At 29.1% G+C, this 20539-nt stretch overlaps 1 protein-coding gene across 1 annotated transcript; it reads right to left on the bottom strand.

Annotated features, from left to right (window-relative positions):
• Positions 1-15666, bottom strand: LOC123298305 (ubiquitin-like protein 3). The gene is made up of 4 exons (XM_044880272.1): positions 15259-15666; positions 2615-2723; positions 2386-2550; positions 1-505 (listed from the first exon to the last, which is right to left on the bottom strand). Exons 1-4 carry the CDS (start codon positions 15286-15288, stop codon positions 441-443), a joined length of 369 nt encoding a protein of 122 aa, XP_044736207.1. The 5' UTR covers positions 15289-15666; the 3' UTR covers positions 1-440.
• Positions 15667-20539: the final 4873 nt, after the last annotated feature.

Below are 20539 nucleotides of genomic sequence, written 5' to 3'. Positions count from 1 at the left end.
AAATCATATCACAACATTACGGAAATCCATTTACAATAAGATCCAAATTAGCAACTTGTAAGAAAACGGTAAGTTTTATTAACTGTTCTCTGAATGTTTATATTTTTTATACTGTTATTATAATTCAACAAGAGCGCATTAAAAATCACTTTAAATAATGTTTTGTCTCTTGTTTCGTTCACATTATTACACAAGTCAACAATATTTGATAGGCGTTTATATGTTAGCTGCTGCGTATCCATTATTCCGTTCACTTATAAAATATCTTTTGTTTCTTTTTTATTTTTATTTTATGTTTAAAATGATGCTAAAAAATAATTCTCTATATATTTCTGATTAGCATTAGTTATTGGAAGGAATCCAGAACTTCTTTTTAAGTGGGACAACAATATATAAATACTTGCTTTCCTCCATAGTGCCAGCACAATGCGGAATTAAAATTACAATATGCAACAAGAAGCGGAACAGCAAGTGCTGCTACCACCTTTACTTTTTTGTCGTTGATCTGAAACAAAATTATAATTGGTTGATTAGTATGCTTTTAACTGTACATTCTAAATAAAGTTTGTAACAAAAATTTTACTCATTTTTGGAATATCTTCTGGAATGAGGATGGAAATTGTTAGATGTAATAAAAAAATTAGGTAGCCAAAAGAGCGATTCCTATTATATTCCGTTACCGTTACATACTGTTTCCGAACCGTTTTATAAAATATTTTTCAAATTTAAATTTAATAGATTAAAAAAATAAAATAAACGTATTAAACTTATAAGTATGTCGTCTTCAATTACTAGAAGAGCAATATTGTATGTGTAATGTGATAGAATAATTAACACTGTCTATGCATGGTATTTCAACAATTAACTCAGTCAATTGTTTGTTTTCACTTGTAATTAATAAAACATTAACTTTACTTAACTTTATTTGTTAAATTTAATAGTGCAAATAACTACTGGATTTTGGATAAAAGTATATATAAGGCACTTTCGACTTAAAATTATCCAAAGAATACGTTCTTAAGCTATGTTCATCGAGTCACGAGCATCCTGTATAGCACAGAAAAATACTTACAATTTGAAATTAAAAGTCTATCTTAAAATGGAAGAATATAAAGCTTTGTTAAAATAATTGATTGAATTAACTAACTGTTTGAGATAAATGAAAAATTTATTTGTCTTTTGGTGAAAAATTAGAACTTACCAGTTGCCTAATAAAATGCCTCAATAAGAAATAGCAATTGCAAGGACTCTTGAAAGAAGAGTACCTACATATTTTTATCAACTTGCATATATACTAAAAAAAGATAAAGGATTGCGTGTGTATTAACATGGCTTTGTTGTCTCCTTATCTATTGGGTATATAAGACAAAAAATGTATATAAGACACTTTTTATTTAAAATTGTTCAAAGAATAAGCTCTTATGCTATGTTTATCGAGTTACGGAGGAGCACTGGAAATGTATTGTCTATTTCGAAAAATATTCGAATTAAAAACAATTTATGGGCTCTTCCATTAGTTTTGGAGTGCTTCATTTTATCCTGTGCTATTTAATTTTATCTAAAAAATACATTTCCTGAAAGGTTTAAACTCTCTAACTTAAAATGTTATTCTATCTCATACTGTTTAGGATCTAAATTAGCTATTAATGAAACCCGAAGAACTAGGTCAAATCTGATGACAGAACATGATGTCCCCCCATCGAACCCTGCAACTTTTGTTTAAGTTATTTTTTGATCGGTTAACTACAAAACGAGCTATTAGCCATTATAGATTAAAATGACCCACCCTGTATATTATGGTTTTTCGTAAAGCAAAAACACATAATAAGAAAGTAAAGCAAAACTTAAAAAGAAGATGAATACCGTAATGGTTTAAAAGTTTTATATTCTTATCTTTTCTTAAGAACAAATTTCACAGAATCGTAATATTGTCTGGTAAACAAAGACGATCCAAGTAAAGTGAGTTTTTTTTTTTTTAAATAAATTTTATAATAGAGTAAAAAGAACATACCTTTTTTTTGAAATACCTTATATTTTAGGCACTAAATTAAAAAAGGAATTATTTGACGAAAAAATGAACACAATGGTGATATATCTTTTTTCATCTTTTTGAAATTAGTAACAGTTAAGTATATTAGTAATACAACTTTTATTCAATTTATTTGAAATACATCCTTTTTTGTATAGAAAAGGCAAATATTATTCATTATGAAGGTGACATAGGACTTTCATTACCTGAAGTTGTTAAATAGAGTATTTTAGCTACATAAACATCTTTACTGAAATCATATAAAACTAAATTTTAAATCGGGGCCCCTAATTTTTATCATTTTTAAATCAATAAACTAAAATGCAATTTTTAAATTTATTAATAAATCTCCATACCTTGCGAATTCGGTTCAGGAAGATTTTCACGTGGCACTAAGTGCATAACTGTAGTTTTTCCATGTGGCAAGCCTAAAGCTCCTAACGTCACATTACTATGGAGAAATCGACCTTGATAAATTAAACGTAATATTTCTGCTTTAGCAACCGCTTCCTCGGCCCAATCTTAAAAAAAAGAGAAATATCAATGTTTAAATCGAATTATTAAACTTAAATTTAATATTCTTACCTTCGGGCCATGATTCAAAAACATGTTGTGCGATGTCCCCAGCTGAATCGCTTGGACTAAATAAAAACTCTTTGGTTTTGCCACTAACTAGGATCAGTCTTAGATTTATCTGGAAATAAAAAAAATATTTTAATATAAAATAAAATTAACTATAAAAATTAAAATAGGAATTATTTCTGAAAATTTATCTTTTTTAAGTGTTTACTGACAGTAAATTCGACATCTAATCCAAAAAACATTTGCCTGTCTTGACAAAATTCGGGACTTTCAGCACAAGGTTAAACATTACCCCTAAAGGGTTTAAGTTTGACCGCCATGTGTGTGTGTGTGTCTGTCTGTCTGTGGCATCATAGCGCCTAAACGGAAGAACCGATTTTTTTTCGTTTGAAAGGTAATTTAATGGAAAGTGTTCTTAGCTATGTTTCAAGAACGAGTTTCAATCTAATAAAATGAATGTGGTACGAATATGACTGTGGGTACGATTTTGTCTCAAAATATCAAGGTAAACACGTTTCATTTTGACAGGAAGCAAAATAAGCTGCAATACTTGTGAATAAAAAAGTGTTACAATAATGGAAGACGCAAATACGACCATCGTCAGGGTCGGATTTAAAGATGTGGAGGTCCTAGAGCGACAAAGAAGTAGGAGCCCCCTAATTATTTTTCAAACAAGATAAACAATTTTCATTTTGATAGTTTTTCAATTATTATTTATTAAGACAAACACAATCATTTGTGGTCAAAAAAGGATCACATGATCCACGCTCATTGGCCAAACACAAATCACACAATCGATGTTGTGGGAGCTGACATCACAATTTGTTAGATAGTTGGAAAGTATAAATTATAGACACACCAAAATAGTTGTGTGCAGATGTCACCAAATTGGCAACGAATAACTTTATAACGCTATTTATAGCTGATTTATACTGATGATGACTATGTGGTGGTCGAGATACGTATTTATATACTACACAAATTGATCTAGGAAATTGGGACAAAGTTCGAAATTTATTTCGAAAAATCCTATAGTTCTCATTTATTATCTGTGATAATTAGTCTACAGTGCAGAGGGGGGTATGGTTTCGTGAATAACACTATTACGAAACTTCGTAAGTGGCTTCATTTCAGTGTAACCTACAACGTTTACAACTTTGGAAATTGAGGCGTTTTCAATGTGGAAAACGGAAAACATGTCAATAAACCGACCTATTGAAAAAATTATGAAAAACCATTTACTTTTTTTCCTGAATACAAGCTAAATGAATATAATAAGAGACAATGATAGTGGCCTACAAAAATATTGGGCCGTTTGATGTGACCTCCCCCCGCAACATGTCGGAAAAACGAGGGTATGAAAATTTATCAAAAACCGGCTACTTTTTACACAATTGTTTAATAAATGTTAGTAAAATAATGCTCATACTGGCCTATAAATTTCAAAGCCGTTTCCTCAGACCTACGCCTTAAACATGCCAGTTTAACGATTGTATGTTTTATTATGAACACTCTCATTTTCAAGTGCACGGTTACGGAGATATAACCCAAAACATTTTTCCTTAAAATGAAGTCACTTCTACCGCCTGTTTTAGTAAGAATTTTGTTCATTTACATTCAGTACTTGATACTGAACCTAAGAAAAAAAATTCCTGTAATTTAATGCAGAAAAAAATTCTCTGTAGGCTGAAGTAATTTTAATGAATGCTATTCTAGTCATTCTAGGTCAAATTATAGCGTTTGATAATAGTTCAGAGCTCGAGGTTGAACAAAGAATCACTTATGCCTGGAGGTCGTACTGGTCACTAAAAGATATCATGAAAGGCGATCTTCCACTTGAATTAAAAACTAAAGTGTTCAATTCTTGTATCATCCCGGTTCTGATTTACAGAACAGAAAATACATATTCCACATACCACACGTCAAAGTCATAAGTTAAAAGTATGTCAACGTAAAATTGAAAGAAACATTTTTAAAATTCAGCTAAAACACAGTGTTTGTTGCGTGGACATAAGACAAAAAACAAAAATAATAAAAACGTTGCGATGAGTGTTCGAGCTTTAAAGTGTCGTTGGGCAGGACACTTTTTTAGACAAATCGCGAATAAATGGGATAAACGCTGTACAATTTGGACGGTCGACGATCTGATCGCCTTTTAAAACGGCAGTTGGTTAAGGCTTTATAGAACTGCGCAAACCAGAGCAGAGTGAGATTATTGGGACAATAATAGGTTTATTATTATTCTAGTCATAAAATGCAACTTTGTTTTTTTCTAGTGTTTCCCCACAAAGTATTTTTTGAAGTAATATTTCGAAAACATAGAATTTTACGTATAAATATTGGAGCCATCCTGTACTGCTTTAGAGGATTTGATAATATAAAAATTAGCACCTTGTGATAACATAGTTACCTACGGAAGTATTTTGATCATTGAGTAGAAGATTGCTTTTAACTATTCCAATATTTGAAAACATTTATGTCGAGGTTACACATATTATTAACAATTATATTAAATACATAAATATATAAAAAAAAACTGCCAAGGTCAAATTTGAATTCCATATTAATAGGAAAAACTTGTTAAATCTTAGCTATAAAAAATTAAAATGACACGGCGAATGCGTTAATTGTAATTTAGAAAATCGATACATAAAAATAAACTAAAATATTATCAAGGTCAAATTTCAATTCAATGTTAATAGTGTGTAGCCTGCCCATGCTGCTGTCTATGTAGGTACTGGTACTGTAGGATGAGATGTTCAAAGGATAATACATCAAAAATTTCAATTTATACTCTATATCCTATCCTGTCAGTATGTTATGTACACGATCAGTATTATATTTTATGCCTTATCAAAATAGAAGAAGTGACGCAGATTTTGAAAATTAAGGATGTAGCAGCGCAAGGGCAATTTTGGATAAAAGGATAGATTTTTTTTATATGAAGTTGTATTAGGTATAAACAAATTTTTAAAGAGAGTTGCCCGATTAAATAAATAAATGACTTCAAAAGTAGGCATATTTAACATTGGTTTTATGGGAAACGGTAGATTGATGAGTTTTTTCATAGAATTCTCCAAAACGAGCCGGTAGAAATTAAAAAAAAAAAAAAACTATTTAAATTAAAGTTAAAACCTTAATAAATTATTGAAAACAAAAAAAATCTGTACTCCAATCCCTTCAAAGTTTGGGTTTTTTTGGTATAGTTTAAGTAGTATGGTAATAGTTTTTCAAATTTTGGTTTGCTTTTAAACTTCATACAAAATTTGGGGTACAACATTTCTCGTTCTTTCAACCCCCTAGTACAAAGCGCAGTAGGGAGTGATACCAATTTTTGAGCAATAGATTCCAAAACTAAAAAGTGCAAGTTTTCAAATAAGCTATTGAGGTTCCAAATTCGATGATTTTTCGCGGAAAAACAGCTGTTTGAAACTTAAAAAATTAAAAAAAAAAATTTTTTTTTATGAGTATACAGGGAGCTTTTTTAATTTGAAATTTGCGAGAATCTCGAAAAAAATAAGTTTAATCGAGGAAAATGCTTCAAACGAAAAAAGCTACTTTCAAAGGCATACATCTTTTGCGGGTAATAAATTCAATCAAAGTTTTTCAGTTCAATGAAAACCTCCCTCTAATTGATAACTGGGAAGCATTAAACGAACACTTTAAATTATAAAGTTGTTCTTTTTAAAAGCGCAAAATTTTTTGTATGAAACATTTTCGTTTAAGCCGAATAGTTTAGACAGTAGTTGAAAGCAAAAATACCCTATTAGACCAGACTTTATAAGAAACTAAAAATCATAGCATTTTGCGCATTCTATTTAAACAAAAATGCTCTTTATAGAAAAAACAAACCACTTTTATTGGAAAATTTTCTTCGAAGAATGCCTAGATTTCTCAGAAAACATACGAAAAAAACAATTTTTGGGGAAAACTTTTCGGTCTGTTTTCGCCTAAACTGTACGGTTTGCGGAAAAATATTTCAAATAAAAAATATAACTTTTTTAATCAATAACAACTAAGTATCTAACTTAGTGTTCACCAGTTATCAAGAGCTTTTCATTGAGTCTGAAAACCTAGATCAAGTTAATGTTTGTGGAAGATGTGCGTCTGTAGACCCAACATTTTTTGCCTAAAACATTATTATCGATAAAACTTATTTTTCGAGTTTCGAGCATATGTCAACTTAAAAAAGGACACCCTATATAATAATAATTAATTTACATTAATCCTTTGTTTATTATAAACGACAGAAATACATGCGTCAGACAACATCATATCGCGCCTGTCCAACCCGACAGTTATATATTATTATTTGAAAACTTTAGACAAACTTTATTCATCTAAATATGTAAAATGAACTTATTTGATTATTATAGTCATACTTACTGTGCCAATTAATGATGAACGGGTTAATGAGGTTAATGAAGAAATTTAATGTTGACGAAAGAGAAATTGAATAATAACAAAGAAAAAATTTATTACAAATACTTTCACTGTATATGCATGAAAGTGTAAGAAAATCCTAAAACACTGACTTTGATAGTTAAATTTCCTAAACTGTTCAGAGAAGCGCTATGAATTTTTGACTAAAGACGAATAAGAGAATGATTATTAATTGATAAATAAAATTTCAAATTTTTTGGATCATTTTCATTTTTTTTTGAAATCGAAATTCCATAAATAATAACATCCAAGTTTTTTAACTTTTTTTATTCGTCAAATAACCAGATTTTACGCTATTCAAACTATATTTGTGAAAATTTGTAATCGCTATAAAACCAAATATCAATTTTTATATTTTGTATTATTGATAAGAGAAAATAATGTTTTGAAACGCTTTTTGGTTTCATATTTTGTTACAAAGACAAAATTGACCTCGAAAATTTATCACTGAAATTTTAAATACAAAATTAATTAAATTTTGTGACTAAAATTTTATATTACCCACATCAATGCTACAGAGAAGCCCCCATTTATGGAAACAGTTACCTTTAAATTAATGTTTTTTATATCGATATCTATCACAAGTGCTCGACAATTTTATCGATTCTCATATCACAAATAAAGCTTACAGTTTACATAGCTCCCAACAGGAGCTATGTAAACTTAATGAATTTTCACCAACAAAATGATCAACAGCATTATTTACAAAATAAGGGAGGAATAAAGTGGCCTATATGCGGAAAATTAAATTTCCGCTTGGAATCGTTTTACGAAAATCGAATAATTAAGCTACAAATACTTGAATTTATTTACAATAAGGTAACTGTGCAATAAGGTAACTTCTAATCAAATTAAATATCGTATTCGTAGCTAAAAAAATATTAAATCAAATAAACGTATAACAATTCAAAACGTGAGCCAATTAAGAAATTTGGCAGATTTTTAAATCAATGAAAATCACTCACTAATTCTAAATGAAAATTGCAGTGTAATTCTATTAACAACTGAAAGTTATAAAATTTAAAAGAACGTCGACCTTATACCGTCTCTTGTACTAATATAATGATATTGGGTGTCGGGAGAAAAAAAAGATTTATGGAGACTCCCGATCAAATCTGATTAAATGGAAACTCTTAATTGCTCCCATTTTTCTTTCGTCAATTTTTACCAATTTTGAATAGAGAATTTGGGGTCTTTAATTTTTAGTGGATCAACCGTATACTTTGACATAACATTCTAAATAAAACTATGTCAAACTTTGTATACAAGATGAAATAGTCCGTAGGACAGCACCCTTTTGTTAAATGATTAATACATACTTGAAACTTTGTGAGTGGTTTCCTTTTGCCGAGTATACCAAACTTTATCTTTACGATTTTTTTCGAAATTTGCTGCGTTTTCAAATGAGCATGATAACATCATATTTAAGACGGTTCCATACACATGCAAAAATACTGCAGCTTTTGTCTACCGGTAATACATACCTACATAGTTCACTTTGGCGCAGCACTTTCGAAAAAAGTAGAAAAAAAGTTTCGTAGACTCGCCGAAAGCAATGCCACTCATGAAGTTTCAAGTATGTATTGATCATTTAAAAGAAAGGATGCTGTCCTGCAGACTAAAATAGATAAAATAAAGACACTCTCGAAAATGAAATAAATAACAGTAATAACGCCTGCTACTAACTATTCATGTTAAATATATAAGATTTGATGACAAAACTTTTTGACAGTGTTATTAATTACTCAACCAAAACTTTGCATGGATGATAAACCTGAATATTAATTAACACTAAAAATATTCATCGGACGTTCATGTTGTAAGATTAAATAATGATTTATACCAACCACTATTTATTTATATGGGACGGGTCTTTAAAAAAAATACCAGACACCCTAATTAATGCATGCGAGGGCGGCCGGTCAAATGTGTATAGGGGAACGTAGGGCATGATGAAACAATCGCAACATTCGTATCTCTATCCAAGAAAATTTTGAAACTAATAATTAGTTCGATTTTTTGAAATAATTAAAATTCATTAGAACTTTGCTGTGCAAATAATTATTATGGTAGCCATTATGTTTTCCACTTAAAATTCGAAGTCTCTCTGACCAAATTATTACTTTTAAATTACTTTGAGAAAGTGGAAAGAAAATTTTACAAATATGACTAAAGATATAACGATCACACGAGTCATTTTTTAACCCCCGGAACAAAAAAAGGGGGTTATAAGTTTGACCGCTATATGCGTGTGTCTATCTGTCTGTTTGTGGTATTGTAGTGCCTCAATAGATGAACCGATTTTGATTTCTTTTGTTTTGTTTTGAAAGGTAATGTTTCAAGTGCGAGTTTAGGGTTTCGTACCCGAAAAAACTAAAAATAGGATAAAACTAATGTTCTTCAAAATCGGATCAGTTTGGAGAAGTGTTTAAGGAAATGGTAATTTAATAGAGAGTGTTCTTAGATATGTTACAAGTACGAGCTTGGGTTCCGCACCCGAAAAATTTGTCGTGTTTTTTTTAAATTTTGCTTGTTAAATATTTCGAATAGAAAAAAAATTATAAAAATTCTTTTAGAATTTTGCTGCGAAAATAATAAAATTTTCTGACATTTCCCGACTTTTCTAGTATATAATTTGAATTAACTATAACATCCAGATTTTCCAGTAATGTATTATTTTCTTTCGATGAGTTTATTGTTCAGTTCAGCTGAAAATATTAGTTTTTGAAATTACTTAAAAATAGATAGTTTCACTTGCTGAGAATGCTCGTATTTTTTTAACACTTCATACAAATTTTTTATAATACTTGACATAGGAAAATGCCGACATTCAAAGTTGAAAAGTATTCGAGACTTGTTTCAATAAACAAAACAATTTTGGTTTTTGTGCTAAATTTATGTGAAAGGTAAAAAATGAAATTCGCAGCGCAATACTATTTTGAGTTTTTAAACAGATTGAATATTATTATTTTTTAAACCCCCCAAAATAATTTTTTTTAACCCAATGTGTCCACCTTCCCCTACTATATACAACAATAATCAAAATTAAATTCCTTTTAAAACAAGTTGAAACAAGTGTTAATTTTTTTTTTTTTTGTATTTATAAATAACAATTGAGGAAAAAAAGTCTCCTATCCGTGGGTTGATCAATTAAAGAGAAAGGATCTTTAACAAACTCTTAATTCATACATCCGAGTGTGAAACATCATTGCTTCTCATCGACTACAGCAGCTGATTCATAATCTTAATTCTTAATACATGGATGAATCAATGATTAAGAATTAATTGGATTTATTATTATTGTTATGTGTCAGCATTGAAATTTTCAATGAAAGTACAACTGCATCAATTATTGTTTGATAGTGTAGGACAAAGTGGCACTCTTACATATATGTACTTGTAAAATTAATTTTTATACTAAATCAGCAAAAATTTTTTAATTATTTAACAAGTAACAGATTATTTGGATAGCCTGCAACTAGGCTATGTTTTAGACACAAATGTTGGGATTAACATAACGATTCAACGATTGTTTGGATTAGTAAATTGGCAAGCGTTTATACAAACGCTTAAATATCGAAAACGGCGAGGTTAATTAGACCACAAAATAATCATTACTTTCTTTAATAACAATTTTTCGGCAAAAACCTGTACTATTTTCTTTCAAACTTTTATATATCGAAATCGGTGAGGTTTGGTGAAAATTTTCAAGAGTCAACAAATGCTTAAAATCACTCAAAATCCCTATCTGTATTTATTGTAAATATGAAAGTAAGGATGTTTGTTTGTTTGTTACGCTTTCACGCAAAAACTACTGAATGTATTTGAATGAAACTCTACAGTAATATAGCTTATGCATCAAACATTTTACTTCGCCTACTATGAGCATCATTTGGAACCATAAATTAAAGATTTCATAGCAATCTTTTCTGATAAACTCAATGAATTTGACGGTTTTACATTTTTTTTTAAATTGAAAACTGTACATATATTTTACTTGTGTAAAACAATCTCTACCCCTATTTCGAGTGTTATGGAAGGTGGATATTCTTTATTTTTAAAACCAGAGAAGCGGGTATCAGCTAGTATAATTTATATTGGATTTCAAATTTTTGACCGGAGTCACAAAATAATCTTTATTTTCGTCTATAACGAGTTTTCGGCAAAAATCCGCATTTTTTTAAATGCTTATATCACGAAAGTGGTGAGGTTAGGTAAAAAATTGTTTTTTAATTGTTAGTAGTAGAGTACACTTCTGTCTCACTTTATGGGCGTAAATCGAAAATGCACAAGTTCGCATGAATATGATATTGTAGAGTACACTCGGACAAACATTTTCCACCGACTCCCATAAAAAACTACTGGCTCGGAATCGCTTCCTGAGTCAGAAGGTTTTTTCGGTTAGCTACAATATATTTGTGACAGTAGTGTTAGAAAAAGCATTCATCCTCTAACAGTAAAACTCTCATACCAAAAACTTATTAATACCAAAATTTTTTTTCTTAATAATAGTACAAAATATTAGTTTTTTAAATCCAAAGGATTTGGTATAATTTGAAAGGGAGCTACGAGGTGGGTAATTTTCGGAAATAATTTAAATAATATTCGCAAATATTTGATAAATAACTCTTAAATCTAAAATTCCAGGGGTTATGTGGCCAGGTAGAAGACTATTTCATTACAAAACTGACAATTTTAAAAATATCTATTGTATAGGTATAACAAAGAAATGTGTTAATCTATGCATTTATTGCAATAAATATAAATACCTAGGTTTTATAAATAAAAAGCTTTTAGATAAACAAATAATACATATTTTAACTTACTAGGGGAGATTTGGGTTCTGTGTTCACACACCTGTTTAGCTGAGTAACTTTCAAAATGCGGGTGTACAGACAACCCTAGCAAATATTGCTTGAATACATAAAATCAAATTCAAAACAGCAGAAGAGAATAAATCTTAAAAACAATTGTTAAAATCCCTCCAAAAAACATTTGTAGCAAGCATGGGCGAGTTATTTTAAGTCGAAGTCACCATTGTTATAACTTTATTGTGTGTCTCTTTATCCAAGTCCACATTGCTCATAGAGGAGGAAGCGAGACGGGTATACGACTCTTCTACCTATCTCAGTTTCTCTTATTGTAATGAGATAGTCACGTTCTTACTCGTATTTTAGATACAGAAGTCTGAGGGACTTCTCTAAGCCACGTTTGCCCATTCCCGATTTATAGTCTATTCCGATAATTTGCATTTAGGCTTCTTCGAGTTAAACTATTTAAAAATTATTTTCTTAAATCATTCATGTCAATACAAAACTGAAAGTTTTTGATAAATCGAATATGGTTAAATATTTAACTTATTAAAAACCGATTCCAAAAAAGGCCGAGAGAATTTGATATACATTTTTGGCTACCCAATCAAAAAGAGAGATGTTAAAAGTTTGACCGCTATGTGTGTGTGTGTGCCTGTCTGCCTGTGGCATCGTAGCTCCAAAATGAAAAACCGGCTTTGAATTTTCGTTTGAAAGGTAATTTAAATGAGAGTGTGTACTTAGTTATGTTTCAAGTGCGAGTTTAGGGTTCTGTATCCGAGACAACTAAAAAAGCGAAAAGAGAAAAAGTGTCTAGCGCCATTGATTTTATTACAAATACAATAAAGTTATGCAATGCATCCTGAACATTTTGTGACCAATTTAATTCTTTTGGCAATGTTCACAATATTTTTTTTCTTATAAAATTTCAACACTTTTTATCTAAAGAACATTTTTCCGGATATAAATATTAAAAAAATGTTATTATTTTATTGTCATCTACCATGTGATTAGGCCCTGCTGTTAGCCAACAACCCCCGAGAAGGAGTGGAATAATTAAAGTAAGCTTTAAACAATGCAGTCGCAGTTTTTATTAAAATTCATTGTCTGTTCTTGGATTCCGAGCTATAAATCTCACGGCTTTCCACTATATTATTAGTTTTTTAAAAGAATTTAAAAAAAAACTATCATTGTTTTAGAATTTAAATCATAATATATTCCAATTTAAAGTAGGTGAGTATGGAGTTTAAAGTTTCAAAATGTAATCAACTCAAAATACTAAAACTATAAAATTTTAGTAACCCGGATATTATTAAAAATTTTACCTGCTACTAAAGGGCAGTAAAAACTAATATATAGTAATGGATAGTTAAAACCTACAATGAGTAAAATTTTGTAGGACAACTAAAAATGGGACATCTAGAATTTGACCTCGAACTCCAAAGTCATTGAATAGATAAGGCCAAAATTGTATGTAAAATTCTATATTTAAACCCACTTGAGAATATATTCTTTTTATAAGGAAAAACTTTCTAATTTCAAGTGTTCTTCTCAATGTTAATCTAATCAACCCTAAGTGCCTTTTAAATATCCCTAAAGGTCAAGAGCCAATTTAAAGTGTCTATGAGATATCTTACTTTGAGCCCAACATTTTTTTTTTTTCGGAAATTTTTCCCATATTTTCAGTTTCTCTAAAAGATTATTCCCATTATCGATTAAAATGAGATTAACCCTGAATATTGACGTTTTCAAGATAATCTTGAGAGAAACTTTCTGAAATTTGTCGATTACCTGGCAAGATAATAACAGAGTAACCTAATTATTTTAATTTTAGTTTTGAGAAGTATTTTGTGAATTTGTCGTAAATTATAACATTTCATATCTGATTCAGGGCAGAGCATATTATAATCCTGATTTAAGTTTTTCGCTGTATTCTTATTTTTTATAAGATTATCTTCCTATAATTGAAATCTCTAAGATTATTTTAATACTTTAGGTTGTGTTTCGAAAAATTAAAATAATTGTTTTAAATTTCTAGGTAAACAGATATTTGGGTTAGTTGTAATTTATTTGAATCTGTTCGTAGAATTATTATGAGACAGATAATCGCGGTAAAAACATAACAGGAAAAGTTTAATATATATTTCAAAAGAAAGTAACTGAACAAAAAAAAGAAGCGATAAGACCAAACAAAAACACCAATTGTTTTGTTTTATGCATGATTAAATAAAATTTAAATAAAAGAATGTCAACATTAAAATTTCTTTGTGGTTTACAAAATAAAACTAATCAACCACGTTAAAAACCATAATCTGTCCTATTTATTTGGCTCAACCTATATATATATATATATATATATATATATATATATATATATATATATATATATATATATATATATATATATATATATATATATATATATATATATATATATATATATATATATATATATATATATATATATATATATATATATATATATATATATATAAGTATTTATATGTTTACATATTATATTGAAAATTCAATACAATTTATTATTTATACTCGAAATTGTATAACCCAAAATTTCTATATCGTTTAAAATATTATATACTTCGAAACTGCATTCAAAATAACATTGACCTAAATACAAGAAAAATCCTTAAAATTAGGCCATTGCTAACCAATCAAACTACCGCATACAAATTTAATGATTTAAAATTTTAAAAGTTTCAAAAAAATAAAATTATGTAAGATCGATTAAAAAAGTATATATTTCAAAATATTTGTACTATTCTTATTTTATAGATATTTCTCAATAATTATCAATTTCAAAAGCAAATAATATTATCGTTCGTTTGTCTTGAATGACGAAAATTTTATCCTTTGTAGAAATAAAAAAAAAAAGTTTGTAATACAGTTAAACAAGAGATTTTGAAATTAGACCATGTATGTGAAATTTTGATATTTACATATAAAATATGAATCTAATCCTTTTATTATAACAAATATAATTGAATATCATGAACAATTTAATTATTACGGTAGTGAAATGACACGAATACTTCTTAAAAATAACGGTATAATCTTGTACCTTTCATAAAACCATTCATAATAATTAACTTTTCAAAAGCGGGGAGTTTCTCTCTGAACTGAACAAAAAACTTTTACTGCAATGTTATGTATAAGAAAACCTTGCATGCATGTATCTCTATTTAAAACAATACACTATATAATATAAATATTACAAATAAAAATAGTACAAAAAAATTATTGCCTTAAAATAAATTTGTTGGAATGACATTTAGTTAGAAAATGTAGACTAAATAAAAAACTAGGTCGCCGTATGTCAGTTTACACTTTGAGAAGGGTGCGGTTAAAGATTGAATATAACAAACTAAAATGTACCTTGTCAGCTGGTATGCTCCTTGAAGTCATTGTCGAATTGATCTCTTTAAAATGTGTAAATTTGAGCCAATTTGATATTAAACAACAATGTCAAAATGCAATGTAGAATAATATTTTGTAGATTGAAAACTGCATTCACACACAAAGAGTCATAAAAAGATAGTATAAATCACTTTAATAAACATCTTACAACACGTATTCATACTATGGATTTGATATGATCAACCCCAATGTAATTTCACACAAATTTTGACTGTTAAATGTTAACTTTTATTAATACTAAATGCTTCATGCTTGTCTTAATTATTATAAAACAAACAAAAACATCACTTCACAATAATAACATACCCTACTTGTTTGTCATAAGTAGTTTAAAATGGCGTTCTAGTAGTCCATCACATAATTATGTGTATACTATATACAACATACATATACACTATATATGCTGTATCTGTATTCTGTATGCTATACAGTACACTGTACAGTATCTACCATAGCTGTATACACCAATAATATACATTATGCTGTCTTTCTTTTGTCAATGTTCAAATTTTGGTCTTCTGCGCAACAATTTATTGTAGTTTTGAGTTTATTGTTTACACTGATCTACAATTACGTATTGGATTGTTGTTTTTTTTTATTGGGAAAATAATTTCTTTCTTTATAGTTAAAACTATTCGCAATTAAAAGATTAAACTGGCTGACACCTAGTGCTTTAATTTGCAAATGGTGCTTGGACGCAGTTATTAACTTTAAACTAAACTTATGATTTATATGTAGTTCTATAATTTCCGTTTTGTGCAGTTATTGACAGTGTTCTAGGTTAGGTTGGATTAAGTGGCGGTCCTGGGATGAGACACACGTATACCATAAGGTCCGCTGTGATATCGAAAAAGGGTTGGCCCAACCACTACTCCATGAACCATTTGGAGCTGTTTAAGAACAACAGGAGTGCGTTGACGTAATAGGCCTTTAGGTTGGAGAGGCCGTTAAAAAAAAAAAGGCTGACTCAAGTGAATCCATCTTATCATGGCAAGAGCTGGGTAGTGACAGGGAAGATAAGACATCGTTTCATCCTCTTCCCCACTAGACACCGTTTTATAAAACTATTTTATATTTGACAATTTCCGATTGAAATTTTGAAGTTTCAAAGCCCAAGGTCCGACTTAACTGTTAATGGATATTGTGATATGTCCGCTACTCTAACTCTTCGTACTATAAATATCTGTTCACAGCTAAATTGAAATGATTGTCACTTAGAATTCGTTACTTAGTGGCCAAAGGAAATCGGTTTATTAAAGTCCATAACTGGCATACTTGCTGCTCAACGTATCTCTAGCTTTTTACCTGCCCTTCCAGGGTTACAGATTCAGCAGGTTCATCTTATACTTCTATGGCTCGAATTTTTCCCACTGTGCCACAGTCCAAAGCCCGTAAGTTGGTAAGTCATTCTCATTACTTCAATCAAGATATGATACACAGCTCTGACAATCAGTCATATTGGGTGGATGGCATATTTATCAGGCAATGTAATCACAATAACTAGGCAATACGTCAGCACACCTTTTACTTACATCATGAATTAACCAGATTAATTGGTAGACTATCCAGAAGAACCCATAGTACATCAGTAACAGTGATTCTCACAGTCTGAGTGGCAATAAAGGCTACAACTCTGAGAAGGCAATCTTATTTCATCCTACGTACGACCAAAGATTTTTTAGTCCACCAAACTACACTTCAAAATGTGAACAATGGCTATACGATTACTGTAATCAGTCGATGCACCATGTCCGTACTAAGTGAGGTTCTTAAGACTGTCCTATGTTCTTCTACATATCTAGAAAAAAACCATTTGCGTTGGTTATTTACCTGTTCAAATGATCAGCCTAGTTCAGCTTTGCACCAAGGATAAAACCGAGTTGTTTAATCTGCTTGTTTGAATAATCATACTGATTTGCGTAGGCATTTCTCTATCTATGATGTCCTCATAGTCATCTCCAATTTTTTTTTATCTTCTCGTTATTACTTAAGTTTTTCACGCAAGTGAATTATTAAGCAATTGCATGAGATGTTCATACTATTTTTTAATTAATATATTAATTTTCTCGCATTTGTAATAAAACAAAATCTATATATTCAAATATTCATAATTCATTTAGAATAAACTCGAAATAAAAGATTTTAGGAAAAAGAAATTATCCACAGAAGAGAAAAAAATATTTTTGCCTCCTTAACCAATCACATATCCAGTATCTTAATAAAGATCAATGCATTTCTAATCCACGCCACAGATGTTTTTGTCAAGACTCAATTGCCAACTTACTATAGTATTTCTTTTATATGGAATAGTTTCTTAATTAAAAATTTTAATATTTATTATCTCACTTAACTTTGTATTTTAATAAATATTAATTTGGTCAAAAACATCCGGAAAAATATTGTATACAAGATTAACTTTGTAGCATTTTTACCTATAATTTAACATTTACAATACTAAATCGATTGCACTCAGAAATTTGTCGTTGATTCATTGCTTAATGATTTAGCTTTAGTGTTTTTTACTTGGTAATATAGTATTTAAATTTAATATTTTCTGATTGAGGTAGTTTTACGTTAGATGCCGCATTTCATTTCCAATACAGTTAAATTTCTGTAGTGGAATTTTTTTGTTATATAGTTTCTGAAACTTTATTTACACCAGACATTGATCCTACAGTGTTGCACTTTCACATAAAAGTGTAAACCATCAGTGAATACACTTTTAATTTTAGATCCAGAAAATGAGTAAACATTTTAGAGATTATATTAATTAAAAGAAACTTTTTCTAATGAGAATATTAAGTTAGATAGCAATAAAATAATCAAGTTGAAACTTTTACAAATAAAGCTTTTTAATAAACCAAAGTGCACTATTTATCAATAAATCAACGATGTGATCGCATTGACTCCTATTACCTTGCATAAGGAAGTCATTTTAATTCTTTATTGCATTGCAACTTCATAAATAAATCATTTGGACACTGTTTCTCTATTTGCTTTTTGTTCTTATTTTTATCCCAGCATAATAGTTAGAAGAGTTTCATTTCGACTTTTACTTGCAGTTTATAAAAGATTCAAAGTTCACCATCGTTATTTTTAGTTGTAGTTTTAAATGTTCCTTATATAGGTTTTTTATTATTTTAAGTCCTGTATTAAAACAGTAGGATAGAAGTTTTAGATTTCACAAAATGTATATTGTGAAAAAAATAAGTTTAACACTTGAATTCAGCGCCATTTCTGTTCTTAATTTCATCTACTTCAAGAGCTCGTTGAATGTTCTAAAAGAGCACTCTTCTAATTTACATAGCAATCTAAATTTTACAGGAACATTTGTGGCTATTATTTAGTTCACTATTTTACTAATAGATGCCTTAACCTCCCTTATTTGTTTAAATTTCTAATATTTAAAATACCTAACAATTTTTAAATTAATAATTTCTTTAAATATAATTACTTAATTAATTTAATTAATTTTACGTTACTCATTATTTTAATATTTTTTAATAATTAAAGATTAATACTAACGTACTCAAAAATAACTCGCCTTCGAAATCTTAATTCACATTTACGTTATGGTTATTACGATTGAACTTTGATCAACAAAAGTTCAATACAAGAGACGTCAATATGATTCCACTTTTCATATTCTAGTGGATTGATTATCTTGTTTGTCATTTTTTAAATTTTGTAAGTTTCACATGTTTAACTTCTATTCCCGTTTTTGCAAAATTCCGAACGTCATCTTGCAAAAATTTTACGTTTTGAACGTCATCTTGCAAAAATTTTCCATGCGAAAATTATTAATGCTCAATAACGGATTTTACCGGTTCTATATAGCCAGTTACATACTGTCAATGTGAGAATATTAGGATAATTCGAGAATATTTCGAGACAAATTTTCATCGAGTATATGAAAGCGACTTAATTTTTGCTTTTTTTATTTTTGTCAGTAAAGAAATTGGGAATTATGCTATTATTCATTATTATCTATTCTAAACAAATAGAATTATATTTATTGAAGTAATTAACAGTTAAAGGAATGTTTAATGAAAATATTATGTTAATTAAAAGTTAAAAGAACAAAACAAAAGGTAGGTATATAATTATTAGAGTATTTCATAAATAATTTTCATTAACAATCTTTAGAGTAATGTAACATGAAAAGTTTTCACTATTATTCGATTCAAGTTTTTAAAATTTACAATATTTATTTTAATATGAAATTTTTAATTCATTATTTACATAAAATATCTATTTGTTAGTAGGTAATTCTATTTATTTGAAATACTCTACACTCCCATATTGTTTATTTTGTTTCTATTTTTATCAAACTAGTGAATTTGTATATACTCATTTCTGTTTTTAATAGTAAGAAAGGACGTATTATATGTTTATCTCTTACAGTTATGTTTATGTTGTAAGCATTAGGTAATTGGTCATTTCTGATAAAGTCATATAAGATAAATATACATTTTAGACACCAATGCATTAATAACTATTAGGAAGCTCGATTCAAACAATAATTACCTCAAATTATAGTACGAAGTGACGTTATTATTTTTTTCAGCTAGGTGTTAAGGCTAATTTATCTGTTCTCTCCCCACGGCGATTAATCCTTTGGTGGTGATTTTGCAGCTCTATGGTCTTATCTCTATGGTTTTATTGAAGCGTAGCTTGAACTTCAACTTGGCATTATAAAGGCATTATTTGATGCTTATAATTTGAGCATAGACTATTAAGCACGTGGATTGAGCGTCATACTATTTAAAGCGTGCCAACAACTGAGGTAATTGCTTGGATCAAATCCATCATGGCGGTGATTCGTGATAAGTATTTTTTAAGTCAGAAAGCAAACAAGTTCAGTATGTTTTTTTTTTTTTTTGAAAAATGTCCCTATATTCTTTTGATGAATGTTCCTAGTTGACCCAAGCAATTACCTCAGATGTTGGCACACTTCTCACTGTACGGAAAGATGGGCGATGCTCAATCTATGTACTTAATGACCTAAGAATTTGAGAGTCAAATGATGTCATTTATTGTCAGCTTGACATTACTAATTACTAAACGCTCACATTGAGCGTCAAGGAAAACGTACTTAAGAATTGTCTAATGCCTATCCTTAAGGTCATTAAACATAGTAACGAATTACACTTGTCCTACATTATGTCATAGCCATAGTACGTGACTACACTCAAGCATCTTCGTTCATTTGCTTCAGTAGGTACGATTTATTTTTATA

The sequence above is a fragment of the Chrysoperla carnea genome, chromosome 4, assembly GCF_905475395.1.
Source record: "Chrysoperla carnea chromosome 4, inChrCarn1.1, whole genome shotgun sequence".
Classification (NCBI taxonomy): Eukaryota; Metazoa; Arthropoda; class Insecta; order Neuroptera; family Chrysopidae; genus Chrysoperla; species Chrysoperla carnea.
This window is presented reverse-complemented; position numbering and strand designations above follow the sequence as displayed.